Source organism: Alligator mississippiensis, chromosome 13 (assembly GCF_030867095.1).
Source record: "Alligator mississippiensis isolate rAllMis1 chromosome 13, rAllMis1, whole genome shotgun sequence".
NCBI lineage: Eukaryota > Metazoa > Chordata > Crocodylia > Alligatoridae > Alligator > Alligator mississippiensis.
In genome coordinates this window covers 28361773-28384424 of record NC_081836.1, presented here as the reverse complement: position 1 = coordinate 28384424, position 22652 = coordinate 28361773, and the positions used below count along the sequence as shown (strand labels likewise).

At 48.2% G+C, this 22652-nt stretch overlaps 1 protein-coding gene across 1 annotated transcript in view; it reads right to left on the bottom strand.

Moving 5' to 3' along the window:
- NTN3 (netrin 3) overlaps positions 1 to 22652 on the bottom strand; it is a 94929-nt gene that overhangs the window by 55005 nt on the left and 17272 nt on the right. Inside the window, exon 2 of the mRNA XM_019493132.2 lies at positions 17996 to 19011. Coding sequence (XP_019348677.1) covers positions 17996 to 18962 — 967 coding nt within the window. The 5' untranslated portion in view covers positions 18963 to 19011. The remainder of the gene's footprint in view (positions 1 to 17995; positions 19012 to 22652) is intronic.

The following is a 22652-nucleotide window of genomic DNA, read 5'->3' as shown; positions in this document are numbered from 1 at the left end:
ACAAACAGATTCAAATTCATGCTAATAAAATAACATCAGTAGAGGTCTTGCCTCATGTCCTCATCCCAACCTATGCTAGCTCTCCCCAGCTTCTCCTCTCCCTTGCCTTTCTTCAATGAAGCAGAGAACCCAGCCTAATGAAGCTTGAAGCCAGCAAGAAACCCTGTGTCTTGACGAGAAGAGTCAACAGTGGCAACCTGGAGCCAAACAAGCCTTTTCCCAAAACACTGACGGAGCCAGTGCCTGGCCCCTCCCTGCCTGCATCTAAGGGATGGAAAGAGCAGGTGTCTGCCCTTGTACGCCCATAAACAGGCTCCCAGCAGGAGCTCCATCTATTAGATTGCTGCTTTCATTGTGAGGGGGGTAGGAGGGAACATTCAACCTAGACAGCCTCTGAGGAAAAAGGGGAAGGAGGAGGTGATGGTGGGGGGTACAGCAGGGTTGACAGACAAAAGAAGATGGTGTCCTAAAGCAGGCAACAAGGAGGGGGGAACCACCAAGGCCCTAGTGTCTGACGCAGTTCCCCCCATGGAGCCCTTGATCATCCCCTCATTGCCCCATCAGCTCTCTCACGGCTTAATTCCTGGCTGACATACAGGCATTCCTGGTCGGATGGGCAAGGAGCTGGGGGAGGGGAACACGCAGCTGGCTTCAATGTGTTGTCCAGATGTGTAATATCCGCAGCCCCCACCCCAGGCTGGGTGCAGGGGAGATCGCTGCTGAGAAGCAGGGGCATGTGGGGGGAGGGAGCTGGGAGGGCAGTTCTGCCATAAATCAGAGACAAGTGCAATAAGGACATTAGGGCAGGAGGCTGAAGGGAAAGGCTAGTAGAGCCAGCTAGGCACCTGCCATCCTGCTGCTACATCTCCCCTGCTGTTACCAACAGATGGCAGCCACCCACAGCACAGAGCTACCCAAAATAGAAAAAGGAAGCCTCCCTGGCACCAAGCCAAGCAGGGGCATGAGGGGTGGTGGTAACAGGAACTATGTTCCATGGATGGATCAGTAGGGGTAAGGGGGTTCATCCCACCCTGATCATGGTGCCAGAGGCTTGCAAAAGAGTGATAAGAATACAGGAAACCCTCGGTATTCACAGGTTCAGCATTCGCGGTTTCAGATATTCACGAATCCTGAACCCACATTTTAAATACACTTTAAACACTTACCGGAGCTCCTTGGTAGCTCTGCACTTGCTGCTGCCGGGCTCCTGCCACCACCGTGCCCCACCTCCCCTCCCCTCCCCTCCTCCCAGCTGCCAGGGACACTGCATTCATGAATGCAGTGCCTTATTCACAGATTTTGCCATTTGCGGGGATCACGGGTACTCCACATTCCTCCTGTGAAGTAGCTATTTTAGCCCCATTCTTCAGGTGTGGAAAGAAAGGCACAGAGAGCGGTGTGACTTGCAGAAGGCCACACAGCAAACTGGTGTCGAAACCAGAAAGAGAAGGGAGGTTTTGCATCTGCTAATTGTGTATCCTCATCCTCACCACCTGATTACACCATGTTTCCTAATCACAGCCTTGCAGAAGGCAGAGCCGGATGGCACCTCATAGACAAACTTGTTCAGAGACACAAGATGACAGTATTAGCTTATGAGAACCATGCCCTACCTTTAAGCACAGCTTATCTTTCCTTCAGCCAGAAACAGTCTCATGCTCTGTCAGAGGCAGGGAAAAACCTGGCTCACAACAGCTCACCGGCTTGTCACAGCTGGCCACTACACAGCACCCGAAGAGCCGCTCCCTCAGGCCCTGCCCTGACTCTACTGAATCAGTAAATGCTGTGCTACTGATTCTGTTGGAGGCAGGATTGGGCCCTCCAGGTGAGAGAGAAACCAGGTCTCCATAATTGTTACTTCCTTGACTTCCCTCCCTCCCTCAAGCCTGCTCACACAGGGCGGCCCCAGCCTTGCCCTTGAAAGGACCACCCGCTTTGTGCCGGAGGGTGGGGGTGGGCAGGCAAAGTTCCTCCTGGCCTTGTTCAGTGCCAGGCCTGAGGGAGTGCGAATGGTGCCAGCTGTGGCCAGGGTGCTGTGGCGGAGAGGATACCAGGTCTCCAATCTGCTAGCCAGACAGCGCCAGGGAAAGGAGTTGCTGAACTCATTTAATTTAGTGCCCACACCTCACACACACTCCTTGTTTCTTTTATTAGCCACAGGAACCAAAAAGAAAAAAAATATCCAAATCCACGTGTACGAGATAAAAAGGAAAAAGCACTGCTAGTTCCTGTTTAAAACTCTCGCAAAAAGATAATGGGAACAAGATTTCCTTCGGCTAAACCCAGCACCCTGCCCCTCCCCTGCAGCCCCCTCTTTCTCTGGTAAATTGAGGCTGGGTGAGAGTTTTTCCAGGCATACTGTGAAATTCATTAACATGTCAGCCCAAGATTTAACTGCTGGGCCTGCTTGTCATTTGTGTGAAATTTCCTCTCCTGGCCCCTGCTCCAGCCCCCCACCACTGGCAGTTCCCAGCCTCCATTCCTCACAGCAACCAACAGAAGAAAGCTGTGGAGGCTTAACCCCCTGAAGATCAAACGGCAGTCTTCCTCTACAAAGTCTATCCCCCCCTTCCCGTTTCTGCTTTCGGTCCCAGCCTCCACACCATCGAGCAGCAAGGGTGGGAAAAGTGGCTTAGTATCAACCTGAGCCTTCTCCCCAAAGAAGAACTCAACCCACAAAGACACTCTCTGGAGTCTGAAATGACTCAGTAGTGTTTTTACATCTTCATTACAAGACTGTCAGCCCCAGTTGATCAAACATCATGAGTCAGGCCCTAAAAGAATCATAAGATTGTCTTCAAGACTTCAAAATAACATCGTTTAGATTCGTTTCATTTGCTTTTTGGGTCTTGAGTATTAGAATTCACATTTTCTCCACAACCATGAGGGACAGAAGCTGTGACTCTTAGGCATCCCATGACTCCAGAACCTGGAGCTTTAAGAAAAGCATCAAGTATCACAGGAGTCTTATGGTTGGCAATCACAAGAATTGGTGATCCTGCTCTTAGTTTTAATTTGTACAGCAGCTGCAGAGTTCTGCATGTTCGCGTTCTGGTTGGGATCAGGAAAAGGGACAAAATAAATTGAAACAAGCTCTTCAAAAGAAAGTTAGCTCTACTCTCACTGGCTTACTTCAACCAGAGGGCTCCACCTGACAGCAATTCTGCACCTGGCTCTCCATCCTGTACTGTGCTGAATTCCCATAACTCTCACTGAAAGTCAAAGCAACGAAGTTTATGCCTTGGCCTTGTGATCGAATACCTGGTTGGGGCTCAGGCATCTGGGTGCTATTCATGGCTTTGACAATGAACTCCTGAGTGAGCTTGGATGAGTCATGTCACCTTTTTGTGCCTCATTTTGCAGAGTGGTTTGAGATCTATGCATGAAAAGAGCTGTGGTAACAGATGGATATTATCCAGGTCAACACTTTCCACAAGACACTCCTCCTTAGAGCACCTGACAAGGCCAGAATATGACCATTAAAATTAATGAGGCTGCACATAAGGGCTATTGGAGCAGATCCTAATTTTTTGGACTTGCAGAGACCTGAGTCTTCTCTCACTTACACTGATGTAAGGGCCTGATCCAAAGCCTTTCAGGTGCACCCCTACTGACTAATGAATAAGCAAACCCTCCCTTGGCACAATCAATATGTTAACATAACAGGCCTTATCAACCAGTAACAGAGTATCCGGCATCACTCTGGCATGAGGTACCTATGCTAACAAATGGAAATAAGGAAGCAGATGGAAAGCTGTCCCTTACTTGATGGGACAAAAGAACTTCAGGGGGTGCTGCTGATCATGGTGATGATGTTGGCAGCAACAGTCTGACAAAATCTGATGCAGTGCTTTGAGACATTTAGTCCACTCAAGGCTTCTGTGGTTCTGCATACATATTAGGGAATCACAGCAATCCTACACACCTGGCCACAACAGGCTGGAAGCAGCTGCTCAGGTGTCTGTGGCCTTGAAACTTCATAGCATAGCTAGACAGCACTGGAGAGTCTCCCACTGCACTGATGGTGGCTTGTTATAAATCCCTGCAGTGCAGTTGATTCAATAGCGCCTATCTTCCCTCTATCAGCTGATATGCTGTTTCCACACAGCTGCTCATGGGAAAGGAAACCATTGAAAATATTCTTGTTGAAAGTGGATGGGTTTGGAGCCAGGGTGGAAATGAGCTGGGGAAAGGTCATGTAAATAATTGGCTGGTCTTGATGGAATTCCCTCTTTGCCACCAGTTTAATCGGTGAGAGAGTAACTGGCCCTGGCCTCTTCGCACAATATAAAGAGCAGGAGGAGTGGTTAAAAGCAGTTCCTGACACCAAGCAGGTGACTGGATGACTGCACTCATCTGCATTTCACTGGCAACATCCTAGCCCAGAAGGAGTTTCTGGCTGCCTTTCTGACACCCTGGCCCAATCCGGAAAAGACCCCAGTCACAGGCGGCTGGGAACCTGCCATCCACACACAAGGACTCAGTGTTCAGGGAGACAATCCTCAGCTTTACTGAACCCAGCCACCTTGACTAGGCAGCTGCCAGCACTCAGTACCAACAAACCCCCATAGATGTGTCCTGGCTTGCACTAGGCCTCTATGGAACCTTGAGTGGATTCTTTGGAGACAACTAATACCTTGGCTAGGCTATAGTCCTGAAGGCAGAAACAAATCTTTTCTGGATATTATTGCCCCCTGTCTCACCCTTACATCATGAAACAAGTGCTTTCAGGATTCCAGACACAGTGACAGAATCTAGCTTCCATATGTGATGACACAAGTTGCCCAATCCATGCTAGCATTTTGGAACATATGAGTTAAAACACATTTTTAAATTTTGTCTGCTCTCTTAGTGTAGTGATTGCTTTTACTGAAAGTTCCTTCCATCACCATGAGGCTTGAGATTCCTGGATAGTTTTCATGCCCTGAATCACTGCTGGCAGGTTGGGACATTCCACATCATCTTTCCCATGCCCCCACTCTATAACTTTGTTAAAGAAGATGCCATTTCTCTATGAACTTCCAGGCAGATGCAAATGGAGCCCTGCCTCATCCACGGTAAGTCAAGCACCAGCTGCTAGAGGAGACCTCCAACAACTCTCTGCTTTTATTCCCTGCCTCTGTCCAGATTTGTTGTGAGGTGGAGTTCCCATTGGTTGAGGAAGGACAAGATGTCACTCCTTCAGGCAGCCATCACTGATCCCAGCATTGCCTGGGAATGAAGATGTATTCCCTCATTTTCAGGGGCTCAGTGCAATTATTCCTAGGAATCTTTAATCTGGTCTCAAGTAGGGTTATTCAGGGTGCAGTGCCTCATAGCACCTTGTTTTTGTGTCAGACAGCAGTGATTTAACCTGCCTCCTCTTTCTTGTAAGTAAACAAGTTGTGAGAGAAAAAGGAAACTGCTCTCTTAAGAACCAGAAGCATTAGGAGCTCAGGACAGTGAGAATCTGAAATCCAGTAGGACAGGGCTGTCACTTGCATTTTAAACTCCCACAACTCCTCAGATGGTGATGGAGTGATAAAGCTGTGTCTCAAAAGGTGCCTATACACGTGTTCTGTGGTGGGGAGGGGAGGAGGGCACTTTAATAAGAGCGGCTCTGAGAGCTGCTGTAATTAAAGCGCCCGCAGTGTCACGTGTATTCAGTTTCCCACGCTTCAACATGGCAGCAGGGGTGCTTTAACTAAATCTCAGTCAATATGACACAGAGGCTGATGGAGCGCACTAATTAGCATGCTCCAGCAGACTTGCAGCAGACTCAGACCTCCGCTCTGACATGTGCCAATTGGCACGTGTTGGAGCAGACTCAATTAATTGTCACGTGTATAGTGTAAACCTTGCTCTGGACACATGTAAATTTTGCACACATGTAAACTTTGCTCTGGCTTTGTACCCCCAAAATGCTGCCCCCAGTCAACTGGGCTATTAGTGAGTATCTGCTTATTCAGACTGGGGACCCCAGGTTGCCTAACATGGTGTTAGCCATATCACCTCCTGTGTGTCACTGGCTATGGAACTGGTGTTTTATCCAGTGAGCCACCTTGGCTTGAGCAGCCATATTTTGGAAACTCCCAAAATGCCAGACAAACTTCTTCTCACATCAAAAGAAAATGTATTCAAAGCCATGTAGTCTGGGTGAGATGTGTGATGGACAGAAAGGGACAGTTACTAGCAGTCCACTCACTATTAAATTAAAACCTTGTGTGCCAATAACAGGAGGAAGATAAAGTTATATTCCCACTCTCTTCCCCTATCATTGATCTACCTATTGCAGTCAGCTGCTAGCAGTACACAGACAAGGAGCAGTGACAGAGCAAAACTGCTTGAATCACGAAGGAGACATTTACTATGATTCCAGGATTCAATGAACTTGGCTTTTCAAACTTGCTGGGCACTTTCTTGATATCGTTCTCACTGAAATCGCTGGGAAAACTCACATGATCACGAAGGAGGGCAGAGTTAAAGCTGTTGAATATCTCACTGGGTGTCTATTAGCATATTTATACATTTAAATATCTTTTAAAATCTCCTCCATGGAGATGGATGGAAATCCTGCATGAGGAGGCCAGGCTTGAAAGTTTCCTGCCGCTCAGATTAGGAGAGTCCCAATTCTAAAGGCATGTGGATGGTGGTTAGACTAAGATTCACTAATGCTTCATTCTCTCAGGGCAGACAGCTCCACCTTTAGGAAAGGCAGCAGTTAGCAAATATTCCAACACGCTCCTCTCACTTCCTCAGTACCAGTAATCTAGAACTAATCAGACAATCCCAGTCTCCCCTCCTTAGAGGCTTAGGCTTGTACTGCTCCCAAGAGCCAATGTGGATGCAGCTCTCTGTCTGTCTCATGTTAATCGCTAATTAAAGGCTTGAATGTTCCCTGCTGTTTGGGGTATTAATAAGAATTTAATTGCACAGTTTGGGGCTAATTACATGGTAACTTGCTTGCTTCCTTCCTTATACACTATGCCCAATTAAACAATCACATGATCAATTAAACAATCACAAAATCTATTAATTTGCAATAATAGTCTAATTAAACTTACACTCTCTGAAATGGGGCAATTCTCTTTCCCTCTTCCAAGTGTCTTTGAACAGTCTCACCCATTCCTGACCTTTTCTGTAGGCCCCTCCACAGGGTCTTGTGTGATTTTCCCTCTTCCGCAGTGCCAGGAACGTTGGCAGTTTGAGCATGCATCTGATGAAGTAAGCCTGCTGCTTACGAAAGCTTATGCTATATATCAGTCTAAAAGGTGCAAATCTTCAGCCTGAGAGAGTACCACCAGAGAGGGCTTCTCCTAGTACTCCTTCAAATGACTCTAGCCACTGCAAACTAAGAGTGGCCCACACAAGCACTAACAATACATTTGGCAGGTGAAGGGCATTAGGCAAAGCAGCCAAGGCTGGGGAAAAATGAGAGAAGAGAGCACATCTCTCACTCTGTGGATGGCAAAGTCTGTGTTGGCATGGGACAGGGAGAGAGCTCCCTATCCTGGGGATGATTCAGCTGTGCTGCACTCAAGGGGAAAGGGCGCCCTGAGTCTGGGAAGTCACTGGGAATAATTAGTTAACGGAACAGCCTCAGTGAAACCCTAGAATAGCCGTCGCTGCCAAACCCACAACGGATTCAAGCTACGCCCCTGCTTTCGCTGGAGGAGCGCCCGGCTAGGATGCTGGCAGGACATAGTTTCTACTTCCACTCTGTGGGAGGGGGAATCCAGAATAGAAAACCCCTTCAAATCCCACCCTAAATAAGTATTGTGTCTTATGAAGAAAATCCTACAGTCATGCTTCAGACCATTCTGCAGCTTAGCATGGTATCACTAAAGTAAGCAGTACCCCGCAGGAGCTGGGGGAAGCCTCAGGGTCTATATAAATGGATACAGGGAAAACTGATTATATATACCTTCTAGAAAAGGTCACATTGAACTTCTGAGATTCAAGAAAGCCTAGGTAACTTTTCCTGCTATTTATTTTGTGAAACTGGGATCTGGTGGGGACCAAAGCCAATTGCCAAAATCCCATGGGAAATTCTGCTTTTCTTGAGATTTTTCAACCCAGTTGTGCAGGGGTGAGAGGCTGGAAAAGAATCTGACTCTGGAGGATAGTCCCATTAGCTAGGGCTACTAAACATTTGACCATCTGGCTACTAAACTTTTCCAGCACAAAAATCCACCTGCATAATTCCATTTTGTTCTGGTTGGTTGTTACCACTGGGCTTTGCCCCTCACAGCAGTTACTTCCCCTTCTTCCCAGCTGACCCACTGTGACAGTCTTGGAAGAAACTCATCCCTTTCATTCAGTCCTGTTCCCCTGCCACCCTCCCCAAAGCCCACACCTATGGTTATACTGATGGGCCCCAAGCATGGACCTAAAAAGAAGCATTTTAAGTGCCCTGAGAGCCTTTCCTGAATTATCTCTTCAAAGCCACCTGCAGTTGTGAGCCAATGTGGGGATACAGGAAGACTGGGGGGGGGAGGGGGTTGGAATTGAAGGCTGACTATTACAGTGACCAGTTATTGGCATCTCTTTCTCACCCTCTGCCTGAGCTCCACTCCAGGGGAGAGTGTGCTTTGCTACAGAAGCTTTTGAGCTAGTGCTTGGCAGCAGCAGGCTCTGCCTGCTCTAAAATTGCCTGAGAATCATTGGCATGGGATAATATTATGAGACAGCACCATCCAATGTAGACTCCTCCCAACCTTGGGTCCCTGGGAACTGTATAGCAGGACCCAGGCATGATTATCACCCAGCAAAGAGGGGAGGCATCTACGAGCCAGGCCTCAGGGCCTGCTGAAATCCAGACAAGGCCGACAGTGTTCAGCACAACCTGAAGTTAGTCTGAAGCAACTAGGTATGTTAAGGCTGCAATTGCACTGTGTAGTAGAAATAAAGAATGACACTGGTAGAAGGCCTTTCTTCCACAGAGTTCAAAGCACTTCACAGAGAGGAGTCAGTGCATCGTTCTCACTCTACGAACAGGGAAACTGAGGCAGGGAGCAATGAAGTGACTCATCCAAGGTCATCTCATAGGTCAGTGAGAGCTGGGAACAAAACCCATGTCTGTTGAATCCCAGTTCAGTGTCTTGTCAACTGAATTGCACAAACAAGCATGGGGTGGGGAAGGAGAAAAAGGGCTGTCTCCTTCTCCTTAGCACTTCCTGGGAAAGAAATTACTTTTGCAACTTTTTTCACCACAGGTGGCCATGGGACTCTCACTGAAAGCATTGCGTGTCCAAGGAACTGAGGGAAGTGGGGAGGCTCAGATCTGGATTAGTATAGCAGTGGCAAGTTTGGGGGTTCTCTTTCTTCCAGCCTTGGAGTAATTGACTCCATGAAGAGGAAGAGGGACAGGAGCCCGAGGTTGACTCCTCATTCTGGGAAGAGGCGGTTATCATAAAGAAGGTGCACACAGCCTGCAAGGAGCATGAGACACAGCAATGAGCTACTCTGAAACTGTCAACCCAACAGACTCTGGAATATCTGCCTGGGAGCTAATTCCCTTTGAACTGATCAGGTTCCTTTTTCCCTGCTCAGGAGGAACCATCTTGTATCATCTAAAAAGCAATCTGAAAAGAGGCAGAGTGAGTCACTGAACCAGCAAAGGCACAGAAAATGAGGCATGAGTTAACTTTCTGAGGCTGTAAGGGGGCTTTGGCCTGGTCGCAGGTCAACCTTCCTGCTCGGGATGAGAGAAACATGCCCTATTGGGCAGGAACCAACACCAGCCTTCATGTACCATTCCCACCTCAACATGGCCTTCATTTAGTATGTCCCTGCATTTCCTGGTTCCAGACAGGATAGAAAGTTCCACAATATGGCAGGCAAGGCTGTTCAGCTGGTGTCATCCAGAATTAGGATGCTCCTGTGATGTGAGAAGAAAACCTTTTTCACAAAGTTTCCAGGACCAATACAATAAGTTGCCAACTTCAATCTTTTATGGGTGCCATTGCCTGCTCACAGTCATTCTCTTAAGGTTTGAAGTCACTATGACAAAGCAAGCCTTTGGCCTGTTCCATAGGCTGCGGAACGGGGTGGGCCACCTGGGCCATGGCCCAACCAACTTTTAGCACATTAATTTAGCTAGCTATGCAGTTAAAAAAATAGCTATACAATTTTAACCGGAATGACAATTGTGCATTTGTGGGTTATATAAATTAATATGCTAAAAGTTGGTTGGGCCATGGCCCAGGTGGCCCACCCTGTTCTGCGGCCTATGGCCTGTTCACACTGGGATATATGTTTCAAGTGGTCCAAAGTGTTTCTTTAAACAAGTGTTTCTGATAAAACAGCTTTCAGATGAGCTGGAGATATAAGTGATGGGCTGCAGGAAACCTTAATGTTTTTCTCTGAATAGATACAAGACCCCATAAAGCAGTGTAGGCTACCTACAGCCTGGTTTGCATACCAATTCCAGTCAATTTTGAAGATGGTTTGGATTCCTGAGATAATTTTCCACCTATAGACAGGTGCCTTGAGACAAAAGATGGGAAAGTAGATGCAGGACTGGGGGGGCTTACAAAGGAAATGGGCAAGGAAAAGTCCTTGAGAAATGGGCTGGGGCTCTAGTAGTTGCCTGAGAGCATACACTCATAGACACTGGTGTTACAAGTTGATTAGACCTTTCGCTTCCTGGATCAGCCAGCTATTATGTTGCTTAATCCAAGGTTGATGAAGCTCTGACCCACTTGATGGTTCCAAGAGCATTTCCCATTTCCTAGGCATTCGCTGGGATCAAAGCTACCCCCAGATACTACCCATTTGCTCCTCGGCAAACAGAACAGATTCTGATCACAAGAGCAAGGCTTCCCTTTTGTATGACATTCAAAAAAGTGCTCCAGCGGTGGCAACAACAATGGGAACAAGAGTTCCAGAATTACCAGAGTGTAGATCAATTACTTCCAGCAGCTGCATCCCACTAATCCCCCCCACACAGCCCTTGGTGCTTGGTGTTTTCCAAAGCCTTGCAAGGGGACAGCCTGCTGACTTAGTGACCAGTCTAATTCCAGCAGCAGGGGCCTGAGGAATGTGGCAGTCTCCTGTGCGCGTGCGTGCGTACAACACCCGTTGTGCCCAATTAATTGTGGGGCGGAGATGGAACCCCAGCACGAATAATTATCTCTGGTTATTCCATGGCAAGTGGAAAGAGCCAGTATACAAACATTCACCTCCCTTTGCCTTCCCTCCGCCCCCCCCCGCCTCCTCCTCACAGGGTGTCACGGAAGTTAAAAGAAAACAAAAGCTCCAGGCCTATGAAAATGAAGCCAATTCCATCATAATAGAAGTCTCTGGAGCCTGGAGATATTACTCCAATCTTTCCGTCTCCAGGGATTATCGAAGGGGCTTCCTTCACTCTTGTCAATTCAGGTTCCTCTGTGATCCGCCCCAGGTGGGCTGTTGGCAGGCGAACCAATGCCAGGCAGAAACCAGGAAGGTGGGGGGTGGGTGGATGGGGGGGGGGGGTCCCCTCTGTTTCTCCACTGCAGACAGTTTTAATCTGCAAAAGAACTCTTTAAATCCTGCCAAATCACAGAGTCCTGGGAGGGAGCACGCGCAGTGCCCAGCCCCTGTCTCATTGCTTTTCTTTACAATTCTTACCAGAAACAAACAGAAAGTACTGCTGAGCGAGGTCTGTCTAAGTCACTTGTGGGAAAGTGGGGCGGTTGCCGACATAAAGGGTACTCAACTGTGTGTACTGGGGGTCTGCCTAGACACATTCCAGGGTGTTGGGCGGGAGAGACCAGCCTGGCCTGCTGGCAGAGTGGAAGCAAAGGGAAGGAGAGAACAGGCTAGACTACTTTGTGGTTGGACAGAGCTTCTGCTCAGTGAGCCACTGCAGCTTCTTTCAGTAGGCATAGTCTTAAACAATTCCCTAGAAATTACTTTTTCAAGAAAAGCCTCCAAATGGGCCCTGATGCACCTCTGCCTGCTGCACTGACTTATCCGTTTGGTTGGCCTCTACCTGGCAGGGGAAACACCATGTATCTGGGTCCAAGAAGGCAGTTTTACTTATGCCCTCCCGGCGATAACTGTTCTTCTAGCGTGGTTTAGTACCCACTGAGGTGTTGGAGCTAATGCCCATTTTATGGAAATGGGAAGCTCCTCCCTAGCTTGCGGCCATATGGCTGAGGGCAGGCAAAACTTGGGGGCATCTGAACCTCAAGCCTCTAGGCTTGGGCCTGCACGTAAGATGTCTGCCAAAAAACATTGGAAATATCTGAAGCCCCTGGTGGGGGTGGGAGATGTTTGCTAGTTGTAGGGCCACTTATGGTTCTGGACTGACTCATGGATTTGGACTTGATTTGGCTGATTTGGTTTGGAACACGAAAATTTTCTTTAAAAAAAACCAAAAAACTTCTGCCTGCCAGAGTTTGCAGATAGCCTGGAACAGTAATTTTGAAAGAGCTGTGATCTGCCACCATTCGCTGAAAGGTAGGGCTAGACTCTGAGATCAACAGAAGGCACGACAGACATCAATACAGTTCACTGATTCCCTGCTAATGATTCTGGCATAAACACCTACCCAATTGGGAACTGGGAGGGCATGAACAGAGCACTATCATTTTTTCCCCCAAGCTGACCCACAGCTTAAGGGTTGGAATCAGAAATGACCTGATCCAGAGTAATAGGAAGCAAAACTTATTCTCATCAAGGCTGCTTGATGACTTACATGAAATTAGTTGATAGCTTCTATTCAGTTCCTAATAGACAGGTGAGCTCAGCTCAGAAGCAGCCACCTTTGTATGAACTACCCCTCACTCTGCAGGTATCTGCCCTGGAGAATGAGATACCCTTGCAACCTTAGGTGGCAGGTATTTTTAAGTGGCCACCTTCTAAGGGCCCTTTAAACCAGACTGGCTTCTGTCTAAAAAGTAAAACTGACTGATGCTTCCTTCTAACCTTCAAACCCTAAACCTTTTTTTCTGATGTGCCAAAAATTGTGTACAATTCACATTTCTTTGTTGATTTGTTTCCACATCAGCAAGTCTATGACTCAGCTGGGACCAGAAACTCTCATGCAACCAAAGAAATATATATATATATATATATGCTCTGAAGACAGACTGTTCCGGGAAAGTTGTGGGAGTTTGCTGCTGTCAGCATCCAACCCAAAGAAATTCAGTGAAGTGGAACCCAAAGAATCCATCAGCACTTCAGTATGATAGGCCAGACAGCCCCTTGCATTACTCTGGGGAAACTACACCCTATTAACCTGAAACCCTGGTTTTGTAAGATCCTTCATGACTGCTACCAAAATCTGGGGACTTCTGGCTGTGCCGTGACTAAATGCTGTAAGTGACATGGTCACAGCACTGCTGCTTTGTCAGTGACACTGAACAGAAGAAGGACAAAGCAGTGGACCCTGCCCAAGAAGCTCCTGAGCCCCACTTCAGCCTAGATTCAGGTAGTCTGGATAGAAGAATGTCCCACATGAGGAAACAGATCCTACTATCCTGCAGTCTGTGCTGAGAGCTGCCCCTCATCCAGCCTGCCCTGGCTCTGGGCTGCAGCTGACTGCCAGCACTCATTGGGCTCAGCCTCCTCTGGCCATAGGCTTTCTCTGACCCTCCATCACAGCTGTGCTGTCTAGTGGGGACACCTTCTCACAGCTCCTTAAGGCCTGGCCCCAGCTAAGGTGGGGTCATCTCAGCCAGGAAGTCCCAGAAGGCCAGGTGCCTGGGATGGACATGGTGGAGGATTCACATGGGGCTGCTGTGAGGGAAGCCCCACAACCTGGGTTGAGTGAAGGGAACTTCCCCGGCGGGCCCTCTCCCTTTAATTGGTGCTAATTGCTGCGTCTGTTCGTGCTGGCTGGTGAGATGTCATTGTTGAAAAGCACAGAGGGGAAGGCTGGAGGAGCTAATCCGGCTTTCAGCTGCTAAGCCCTTTGGAGGCGTGTGATGGAGGAGCTCTTTCAGGCCCCTTCACAGAGGGCACAAAGCCCAAGAGGGGAAAGGGAGAAAGAGGGGATGGAATCGACAGGAAAAACTACTTTCACACGGCAGCTCCCTTAAGCCGCCTTTGTGTGCAGGGTTTGTCAAGGGTGTTTTAAAGGGACAACATTTCACTCCCTCCCCCTCCCAACTTTTCTTTTCTCTCATCATGTTTATCTTTTCAGCCCCATCTGCCAAATGATTGACCCTAGTGGGGAGTGGGATGAGGAGGAGAAATCCCCTGAAAGTTTCTGTGGCTCACTGGGAGGGATGGTGGGTGCTGGGTGAGGACCAACCCTGATGGAGAAAGAAATCACTCAGCCTTACTCCCCGCCGGCAGGATCAGATGGGTGCTCTGCTGCTTTCTGGCACATCCCTGTGTCCCACTGACTAGGCAAACAGTTCATTGATGGACCTGGAAACCCAGCCACTGGGGTATGGAAAAGTGCCTGCAAAGTCCAGCTGTTGATCTGAACCTCTCAACTCTAAGTCTCAGCTATTTAACCCTTTTTTATACTAGGTCCAGCAGAGTTGTGTGTGATGGATATTGGTACAAAGGAAATCTAGTTTCTCGTGTAGGCAAAACTGGGTTGGGAAATTCCCTGGCACTGTGGAGCTAAACATAGTAACAGGATCTCTGGTGGACAGTCAGGCAGGAAAGACTAAGGGCTTCCTTAGAAAGTTTAGCCCTTTTACACTAAAACAGTAATAAAGAATCAGTAAGAGAGAAACACAGATCCCATGCTGTAAGCGTATAAAATGAGATCAATATTTTGGAGGCAGGAAGTTTTTGGTGATACCTTTTATTGGACCAGCTGTATAGTTTGGAGAGATGTTAGACAAGTTTTCAACATAAAGTCCCCTTCCTCCGGTCTTCATGCCCAAAAGCTCATCTCACATCTCTCCCAGCTGTACAGTTGGTCCAGTAAAAAATATTATAAAAATTCCTGCCTTGCATATATTTCCTAGACATTTTTTGCATATATTTCATGGCTACAACCTCACTCCAACCCTAATGGGCACCTATACATGTGCTCTGGGGTAGAGTGGGACTCAGGAGCCACTCTAGTTAAAATTCCCATAGCACCTCATGTATTCAGCATCCCACATTTCAAAACGATTTATTATGGCCTGAAGAGAATGCAAGGAGTTTTCATTAAGGTTACTCAATTTTTCCTAGTTTAAGAACCTATTTCAGACCTTGTACTCTGAACCTTCCCAGACTGGATCTCCACCTGAGGCTGGGGTGAAGGGAGAGTTCAAATTTCTTTGTGTTTTGAAAATTTTAACAAAACTGATTCTTTCTGAGAATGGAGAGAAAATATACTAGTTGATACATTTTCAGATTTTCAGAGTCCAGTTTTGAGATACCCCCACAAAATCAGTGTCCTCTTTTGACCTGTTGGTTATAGGTGCTTATAAAAATACTTATGATATAATGTTTTTAATAGAAAGGTGGGGTTTGACTGGGGAGTTAAATATAAAAACTAACAAATCTGTCCAATATCCTCTACATTATTAGCCTCTATAGCCAATTAAAGACAGTCCTTTTCCTTTCTCTTTCGTACTCCTGTGAAAGTCAGGGCTGCATTCTAAACCTGGGTAGGAATCAGTTTTCCTGTTCTGGAAGAGTTATGCCATTTTGACATTTATTTCCCCACCTGGAACTAAAACAAAATACTAAAATCTAAAAAATTATCCTGAAAAAAAATCAGATCAGGTCAGCTGCAACCTGAATTAAATTAAAAACAAAAAACTTATTTCAAACCTGAAGGTTTTGTTTAGAACATGTTGAACTGGGACATTTTAAATATGTCAACACTTTTTTTCTTTTAAATTTTGCAAACCCAGTGACTCACCAAAACCCACCCTTCCTCACACATAGCTTTGGTTTCAACAAATCAGCATTTTCAACCAAAAAAAAATCTATGGAAAAGTCCCAGCCAACCCTACTGACTTCTGACTTCACTCATACCAGCGTAACACTGGTGTAATCCAATATCCTGTACTAAAATAAACCCTTCATTACACCACATAACTAAGAGCAGGATCCAGCCTTGAGCATTTTTTGTGCTGTAAAGTGCCACGCTTGATGTTTATGGCACCATATTAACAGTAAACAATGATGATAAACTTTTCAGGACAGTTTGCCACTTTTGCTACTAGCCAATTCATGGACTAACCCCTGACCTTTGCCACCGGAAGTCCCTCCCCTTGTTGCCCCTGCCCTTAAATATTCCTTTTGGGAGGGGGGTTGCCATCTTAGAACCAGAAAAAAACCGAATCATACACTATAAGTCAAACACCTACTAGAACATATTTTAATTTTATTACAAAAAATATTTGTCATGATTTGTGATTGTTTACTGTACATAGAAGGGATTGCACAATAACTGAAAAAGAGTGTTACTTTTATAGTGTGTGTGTGGTGCAGTGTGGGTGGTTGTGAGAGGGTGTGGCTGTGTAGGGGGCATAGGGTATGCTGGGCTGTATGTATATGTCGGTGGGGGATGTGGGGGCAGGTGTGGGTGTATGGGGTGTGAGGGAGGGTGGGGGGTGTAGGGACTCCCCCCACACTGCCCCCATGGTGTGCAACCCCCGCTACCTAGCAGCAGCAGCAGCAGGAGGCAGGGAGGTCAGGGCACTTGTGCCCAATGCAGGCACATAATGGGGCATGGCTCCAGCCAGAGCTGCACGTGTGGAAGGAGTGGAGCCTGCCCTATCACTAGGGCTCCATGCCATGCACCCACACTGGGGAAGCCCCGCACTGGAGCCTGCTGCCTGCTCTGGTCCCTGCTGCACCAATCTCCACACTCTGCTGGGAGTGGAGGGAGCCCCTCCCCTTGCTTCCCCATGGAGACCAGCACCGGGCTTCCCCGCTGTGAGTGCAGCCATGTGGCACAGAGCCCCTGTGACAGAAGCAGACAGGCAGGCTGTGTGGGGGTGCGCTCCTCACCCCCAGCACAGCACTGGCCACCTCTATTGCACGCTCCACACTTGCAGAAGGGAAGCCCCACACTGGACTCCTTGAGGAAACAGGGGGCGGGCTCCCTCCACTCCCGGCAGAATGTGGGGATCTGCATAGCAGGGAGCAAGGGAGGCAGCAGGCTCCAGCATGGGGCTACCCCCACTGAGAGTGCTGGAGCTGCAGGCATGCAGTGCAGAGCCCCGGTAATAGAGCAGGCTCCACTCCCTCCTCTTGCGCAGTGCTGGCCAGAGCCACACCCCACCAGGCGACTGCTCCGGGCACAAGCACCCTGACCTCTCCACCTACTGCTGCACACCATAGGGAGAATGTGGGGGGGTCCCTACACCCCACCTCACACTCACACCCTGTCCAGCTGAACTCCATGCTCCTGCTGCCCAGCTGAGCACAGGCTCTGTGCTGCACTCCCGCTTCTGCCCAGCTGCAACTCCACACCCCTCTACCAGCACTGCCGCTTCCCTATTTGCTGCCCCAAGCAAGCAGGTTCTGCTGCAGTAGGAGCCCTGCCTGGAAGCTGCTGGCTAGGCAGAGCCCTTCTGCCCAAGAGGGTGGGAGCAAGGCCCAATAGGATATGTTGGGGGGCTGTACACATGGAAGCTTCACTCCCATTCTCATGGGTGGAAGGGCTGGGCAGGGTGCAATTCTCTGGGGGGTGCCGTGGGCAAGATGAAAGTGCTTGGTGGGGCATATCTGGCCTGCAGGCTGTATTTTGCCCAACCCTGATCTATTGGTACCCTGAAACATAATGAAGAAGCAAAAAAGAATTACTTAAGTTTATCCAACCTCTAAATTATGTGGGTTTTCTGTTAGTTGTAGGTGTCAACCAAAAGGTGCATGGAATGGTAGAAGTTCTTAATTTGTCCAAACCTAAGCAGTTTCTCTCTTGGAGAGCCCAAGAAGCAGAACAGTGAACCAGATCTATCCCTGGCAAGACTCTATTGGCCACTACAGAGACACCAGGCTGGTGGGAATTATATGGACAGAGAGAATGCTGTCCCACTGCATCTCTCCTTGTTTTCCTGAAAGACTCTTCCCAGCTGTTGGTTGATTGTGGTTGGGAGGGGAACAGGGGAATTCTTACCTAAGCATTCATTGGCCTCTCTGGTGTTGGCCCTCTGCCACGGCCGATCATAATGGAAGGGTTTGCAGCGGTCACATTCAGGGCCCTCAGTGTTGTGCTTGCAGTCACAGACCAGTTTGTCTTCCTTGTCTTTCACACAACGGGAGGCATGCCCATTACATTTGCATCGGCCTCCGACCTGAAGCTCACCCACTGCATAGTAGTACGGAGATGAACTGGTCCCACCATCCTCCTCATCATTGTCTCGACCTCCCTTATCCCGGAACACATGTGGACGACTGAAGATGACCCGGATGTCCGTGGCTGTCACCCAGTCCTGGAGCACAGGACTGTTGTCAAAGTCTTGGGCAGACGGTCGTCCATCCAGGGTGCTGAAGGCAATGAGGCCCCCAGTGAGCGGATAGAGGTCTGTCTGCCCATCAGTGCATAGTGCCTCCTGCTCGTTCTGTTTGGTGACAGTGGCTTTGTTGGGCTTGCCATAGATCTTACGGCACTGGGAGGAATAGTACTGGTAAGGCACCCAGGTTTTGCCATAATCCATAGATTTAAAAATGGCTGTTGATTCAGGACGAGGGGAACAAAACTGCAGGCTCACATAAACCACCTCAAACTTCTTGCCCAGGGAGAGAGTGAGGGTGATGTTTTGTGGTGAGTGGTGGAGCATCTCAGAGCGCCAGCAGGTCATGTTGGCAGCAGTGTTGAGATCAGTGAGGTAGGAGGGTGGGTGTGCCTTGCGAGGGTCTGATGCATTGCAATGGCGAGTGGGGGGCTTCCCACATGTGCTGGAGGCCTGCACTTCCTTTCCAAATGCAGCGTTGACAAACTCAGGGATGCAGCGCCGAGGGGCACCGTTCTCATCATAGCATGGGTCAGGGGGAGTCTGCTGACCTACAAAGGGGTTAACTGTCTGGGTCAGGCCAAACACACAGGCAGTGAGAAGGAGTCTCAAGAGCTGCGGCAGATCCATCCTTCCCAAGGAGAACGCTCCGAGGCACGGCACAGAAGCCAAATCCTCCCTAAACAAAAAGCAAACAAGCAGTGAATCACCCGCTACAACTCATGTGAAACCCTGTTTCAGAGGCAGAAAGGCAGAGGCAAAGCCTGTGTTTGGAGGCTGGCAAGAGGGCAGTGCTGGTGTCAGCTAGCCAGGAATACATGGATCTGATCAATTAATCGTTTGCTATTGGCATTATTGGCCAGCATGCCGAAGGCTGTCTGAAGACCACTCTCCTCGGGGGAGGGGTGGGGGGTAGTGCTTCTAGCTCAACTGTAACTTATTGGGATTCTCTGCAGGGATGAGGGCAGAGTTCTTTGTTTGGGACATTTCATTGATATTTACACCCCTGCTCTGGCCCCCAACTTTTTCTCAAGGAGAAAGAACAAAGAGCTAGGAAGACAGACAGGCAGGCAGGCAGCATAAGAGACCACGGTCTAAGGAAGAAAGACTGGCCTTATGGTTAAGACAATAGGCTGAGATTCAGGCAACTTTGGATTTTTCCCCAGCTCTGTTACAAACTAGCTCTGGGACATCAGGCAAGTCACTGAACCTTTCTGTGCCTCTGTCTCCCATTGATAAAATGGTAATAAGAAGAGTTACATCCTTGGGTGGAAGGTGGGGGGAGGGGTGGGGAACTGCCAGGCTGACATTTCTAGGACTCTTTTTGAGAGCCATTTATTAAAGGGGCTAGAACACTGCTGAATATTACTAAGAGGAAAAGGAACAGCCAATAAGAGACAGTGCTAACTAATACATATATTTTGGCCATACTTGTATACTCTGTCTATTTTAAGTATATTTATAAATACAGTTCGTGAAGCTAGGAGCTTCTAGAGTACACATGGTACAGAAACGAGGAGCTCTTACTGGGAACTGGGAAAGCTGGATGCTATCCCTGGCTCTGCCAGAGACCTGCTGCATGACATTGGGCAAGTCACTCCTGTCCCACAGACTCCCTCTGTCTGTGCCTTAGTTTCCTCATCTGTAAAATGGGCATGATAATACTAATCTACATCTCTAAAGTATACCGGAACCTATACATGAAACATACTCCTTAAGAACTATGCATGGTGATTATTAATTGATCTGTCATTGCACTCCTTCCTGTCTGAGTGCCTGAAATGCATTTTAAGCATCTCTACATTCATGGACAGTGTCACTCAACGCTTAATGGCTTGTCAAGGCAGTAGAGGCTTGGTTGACACTACAAAGTTTTGGCATCAGCAATTTGAGTGCATCCAACCCTAATGCACCTCAACAGCAGTAGGACCCTCCTTTTTGCCACTTCTCCTGAGTGGAGCAAGGCTTCTGCTGCCATCCATAGCTAGCAAAAGGCATATGTAGGTCGTCATTCTGCTGGCTGCCATGGTCCCTTCTGCAGCTGGTGCTTTCCCAGGGTGTGGGTCACACTCTGGTAGTCAGCTGTTGTAGGGGAGGTGTGTGAAGGCACCAGAAGTACATACATGGCTGTGTATGGATGTTGGCAGCTACTGTTCCCTGCCAAAATTGGTGCATTGAGCAGATCAGAGTGGACAAAGCCAAAGTCTTTTTGAATTGAACAGAAAGGGAGTTAGCTCATGAGCACTCCCATGGATGAGGCTGCTCAGGCTCCACAGCAGCAGCCTGGGTGCAATAAGGAGACCCACCATGCTTTGCACGCTCAGCCCAGTTCAGCACTCCCCTGGCATCACACCAGCATCAGCCTTCAATTATTCCAGCTCATCAGGTGTCTCTCTCTCTCCCTGTCCCCCAGAACAATGAGTTCCTACCTCACAGGGTAAGAATCCTGAGATTTAATTAGCCCCTAATGCCCTCAGTAGGGAGCCAGGCAGCTTCCAAACTGTGTACCCCACATCAAAGGCTGAGGGGGAGGTGTGAACATGCTGGGGATGATCAGAGCCCAACAGACAGCCATTCTCTGAGACTGCAGGACTTGTTTCCACCTACTGCAAAACCAGGGCCAGAGTTTATTCTCTGAAAGGGACTTTCATAAAAAAAATCCCTCCCCCAATACCTTTCTTCTGCCTTTGATATGCCTGAGAGTTGTCCATAATTAGGCCAGTCCTACACTCAACCTTTTGCCAGTCTTGAAGTACTGTCAGCGAGGGGTGGGATTTTCATCACATTTTTATACAGGCAAAATCCCTGGTGTAGCTGCAGTTATACTGACAAAATAGTGCTTCTTTTTATGGAGTTCATGGACCTGTCATAAGCTGTTATGGCAAAATCAGGGGTTTATCCTGAAAAGCTGTGTCTGCATAGGAATACAAGCATGTAGGAATGAAGTCAGGAAGGCCAAAGCACAATTGGAGTTGCAGCTAGCAAGGGATGTGAAGGGTAACAAGAAGTCTTTTTACAAGCATGTCAGTAGCAAGAGGAGGATCAAGGAATGTGTGGGTCCCTTACTGAACTGGGGAGGCAACCTTGTGATAGAGAATGCAGAAAAAGCTGAAGTGCTCAGTGCTTTTTTTGCTTTCGTCCTCAAAAGCAAGGTCAGCTCCCAGACTACTGCACTGGACAGCACAGTTTGGGGAGGAGGTAAGCAACCATCAGTAATGAAAGAACAGTTTAGGGACTACTTAGAAAAGCTGGATATGAACAAGTCCGTGGGGCCAGATGGGATGCACCTGAGGGTGAGGGTGCTGAGAGAGTTGGCTGATGTAAATGTAGAGCCATTGGCCATCATCTTTGAAAACTCATGGCAATCAGGAGAGGTCTCATACGATTGGAAAAGGACAAACATAGTTCCCATACTTAAGAAAGGGAAAAAGGAGGATCCAGGGAACTACAGACCAGTCAGCCTCACCTCAGTCCCTGGAAAAATCATGGAGCAGATCCTCAAGAAATCCATTTCTAAGTATTTGGAGAAAAAGGTGATTAGGAACAGTCAGCACGGATTCACCGGGGCAAGTCATGCCTGACCAACGTGATTGCCTTCTGTGATGAGGTGACTGGCTCTGTGGATGCGGGGAGACATGTGGATGTAATGTACCTTGATTTTAGCAAGGCTTTTGATACGGTCTCCCACAACATTCTCACAGGCAAGCTAAGGAAGTACGAGCTGGAGGAATGCACTGTGACGTGGATAGAAAACTGGTTGGAACATCAGGCTCAAAGGGTAGTAATCAATGACTCAATGTCTTGTTGGCAGCCAGCATCAAGTGGGTCAGTCCTGGGGCAGGTTTTGTTCAATGTCTTCATCAATGACCTGGAAGATGGCATAGAGTTCACCCTCAGCAAGTTTGCAGATGACATCAAGCTGTGGGGAGTAGTAGATATACTGGAGGGTAGGGCTAGGGTTCAGAGTGACCTAGACACATTGGAGGATGGGGCCAAAAGAAATTTCATGAGGTTCAACAAGGACAAGTGCAAAATCCTGCACTTAGGACAGAAGAATCCCATGTACCCGTACAGGCTGGGGCTGACTGGGTGGGCAGCAGCTCTGCAGAAAATGACCTGGGGGTTACAGTGGACAATAAGCTGAATCTGAGCCAGCAGTGTGCCCTTGTTGCCAAGAAGGCTAATGGCATACTGGGCTGCATTGGAAGGTGTGTTGCCAGTAGGTCAAGGGAAGTGATTATTCCCCTCTATTCAGCACTGGTAAGGCCAGATCTGGAGTACTGTGTTCAGTTTTTGGGCCCCCACTACAGAAAGGATGTG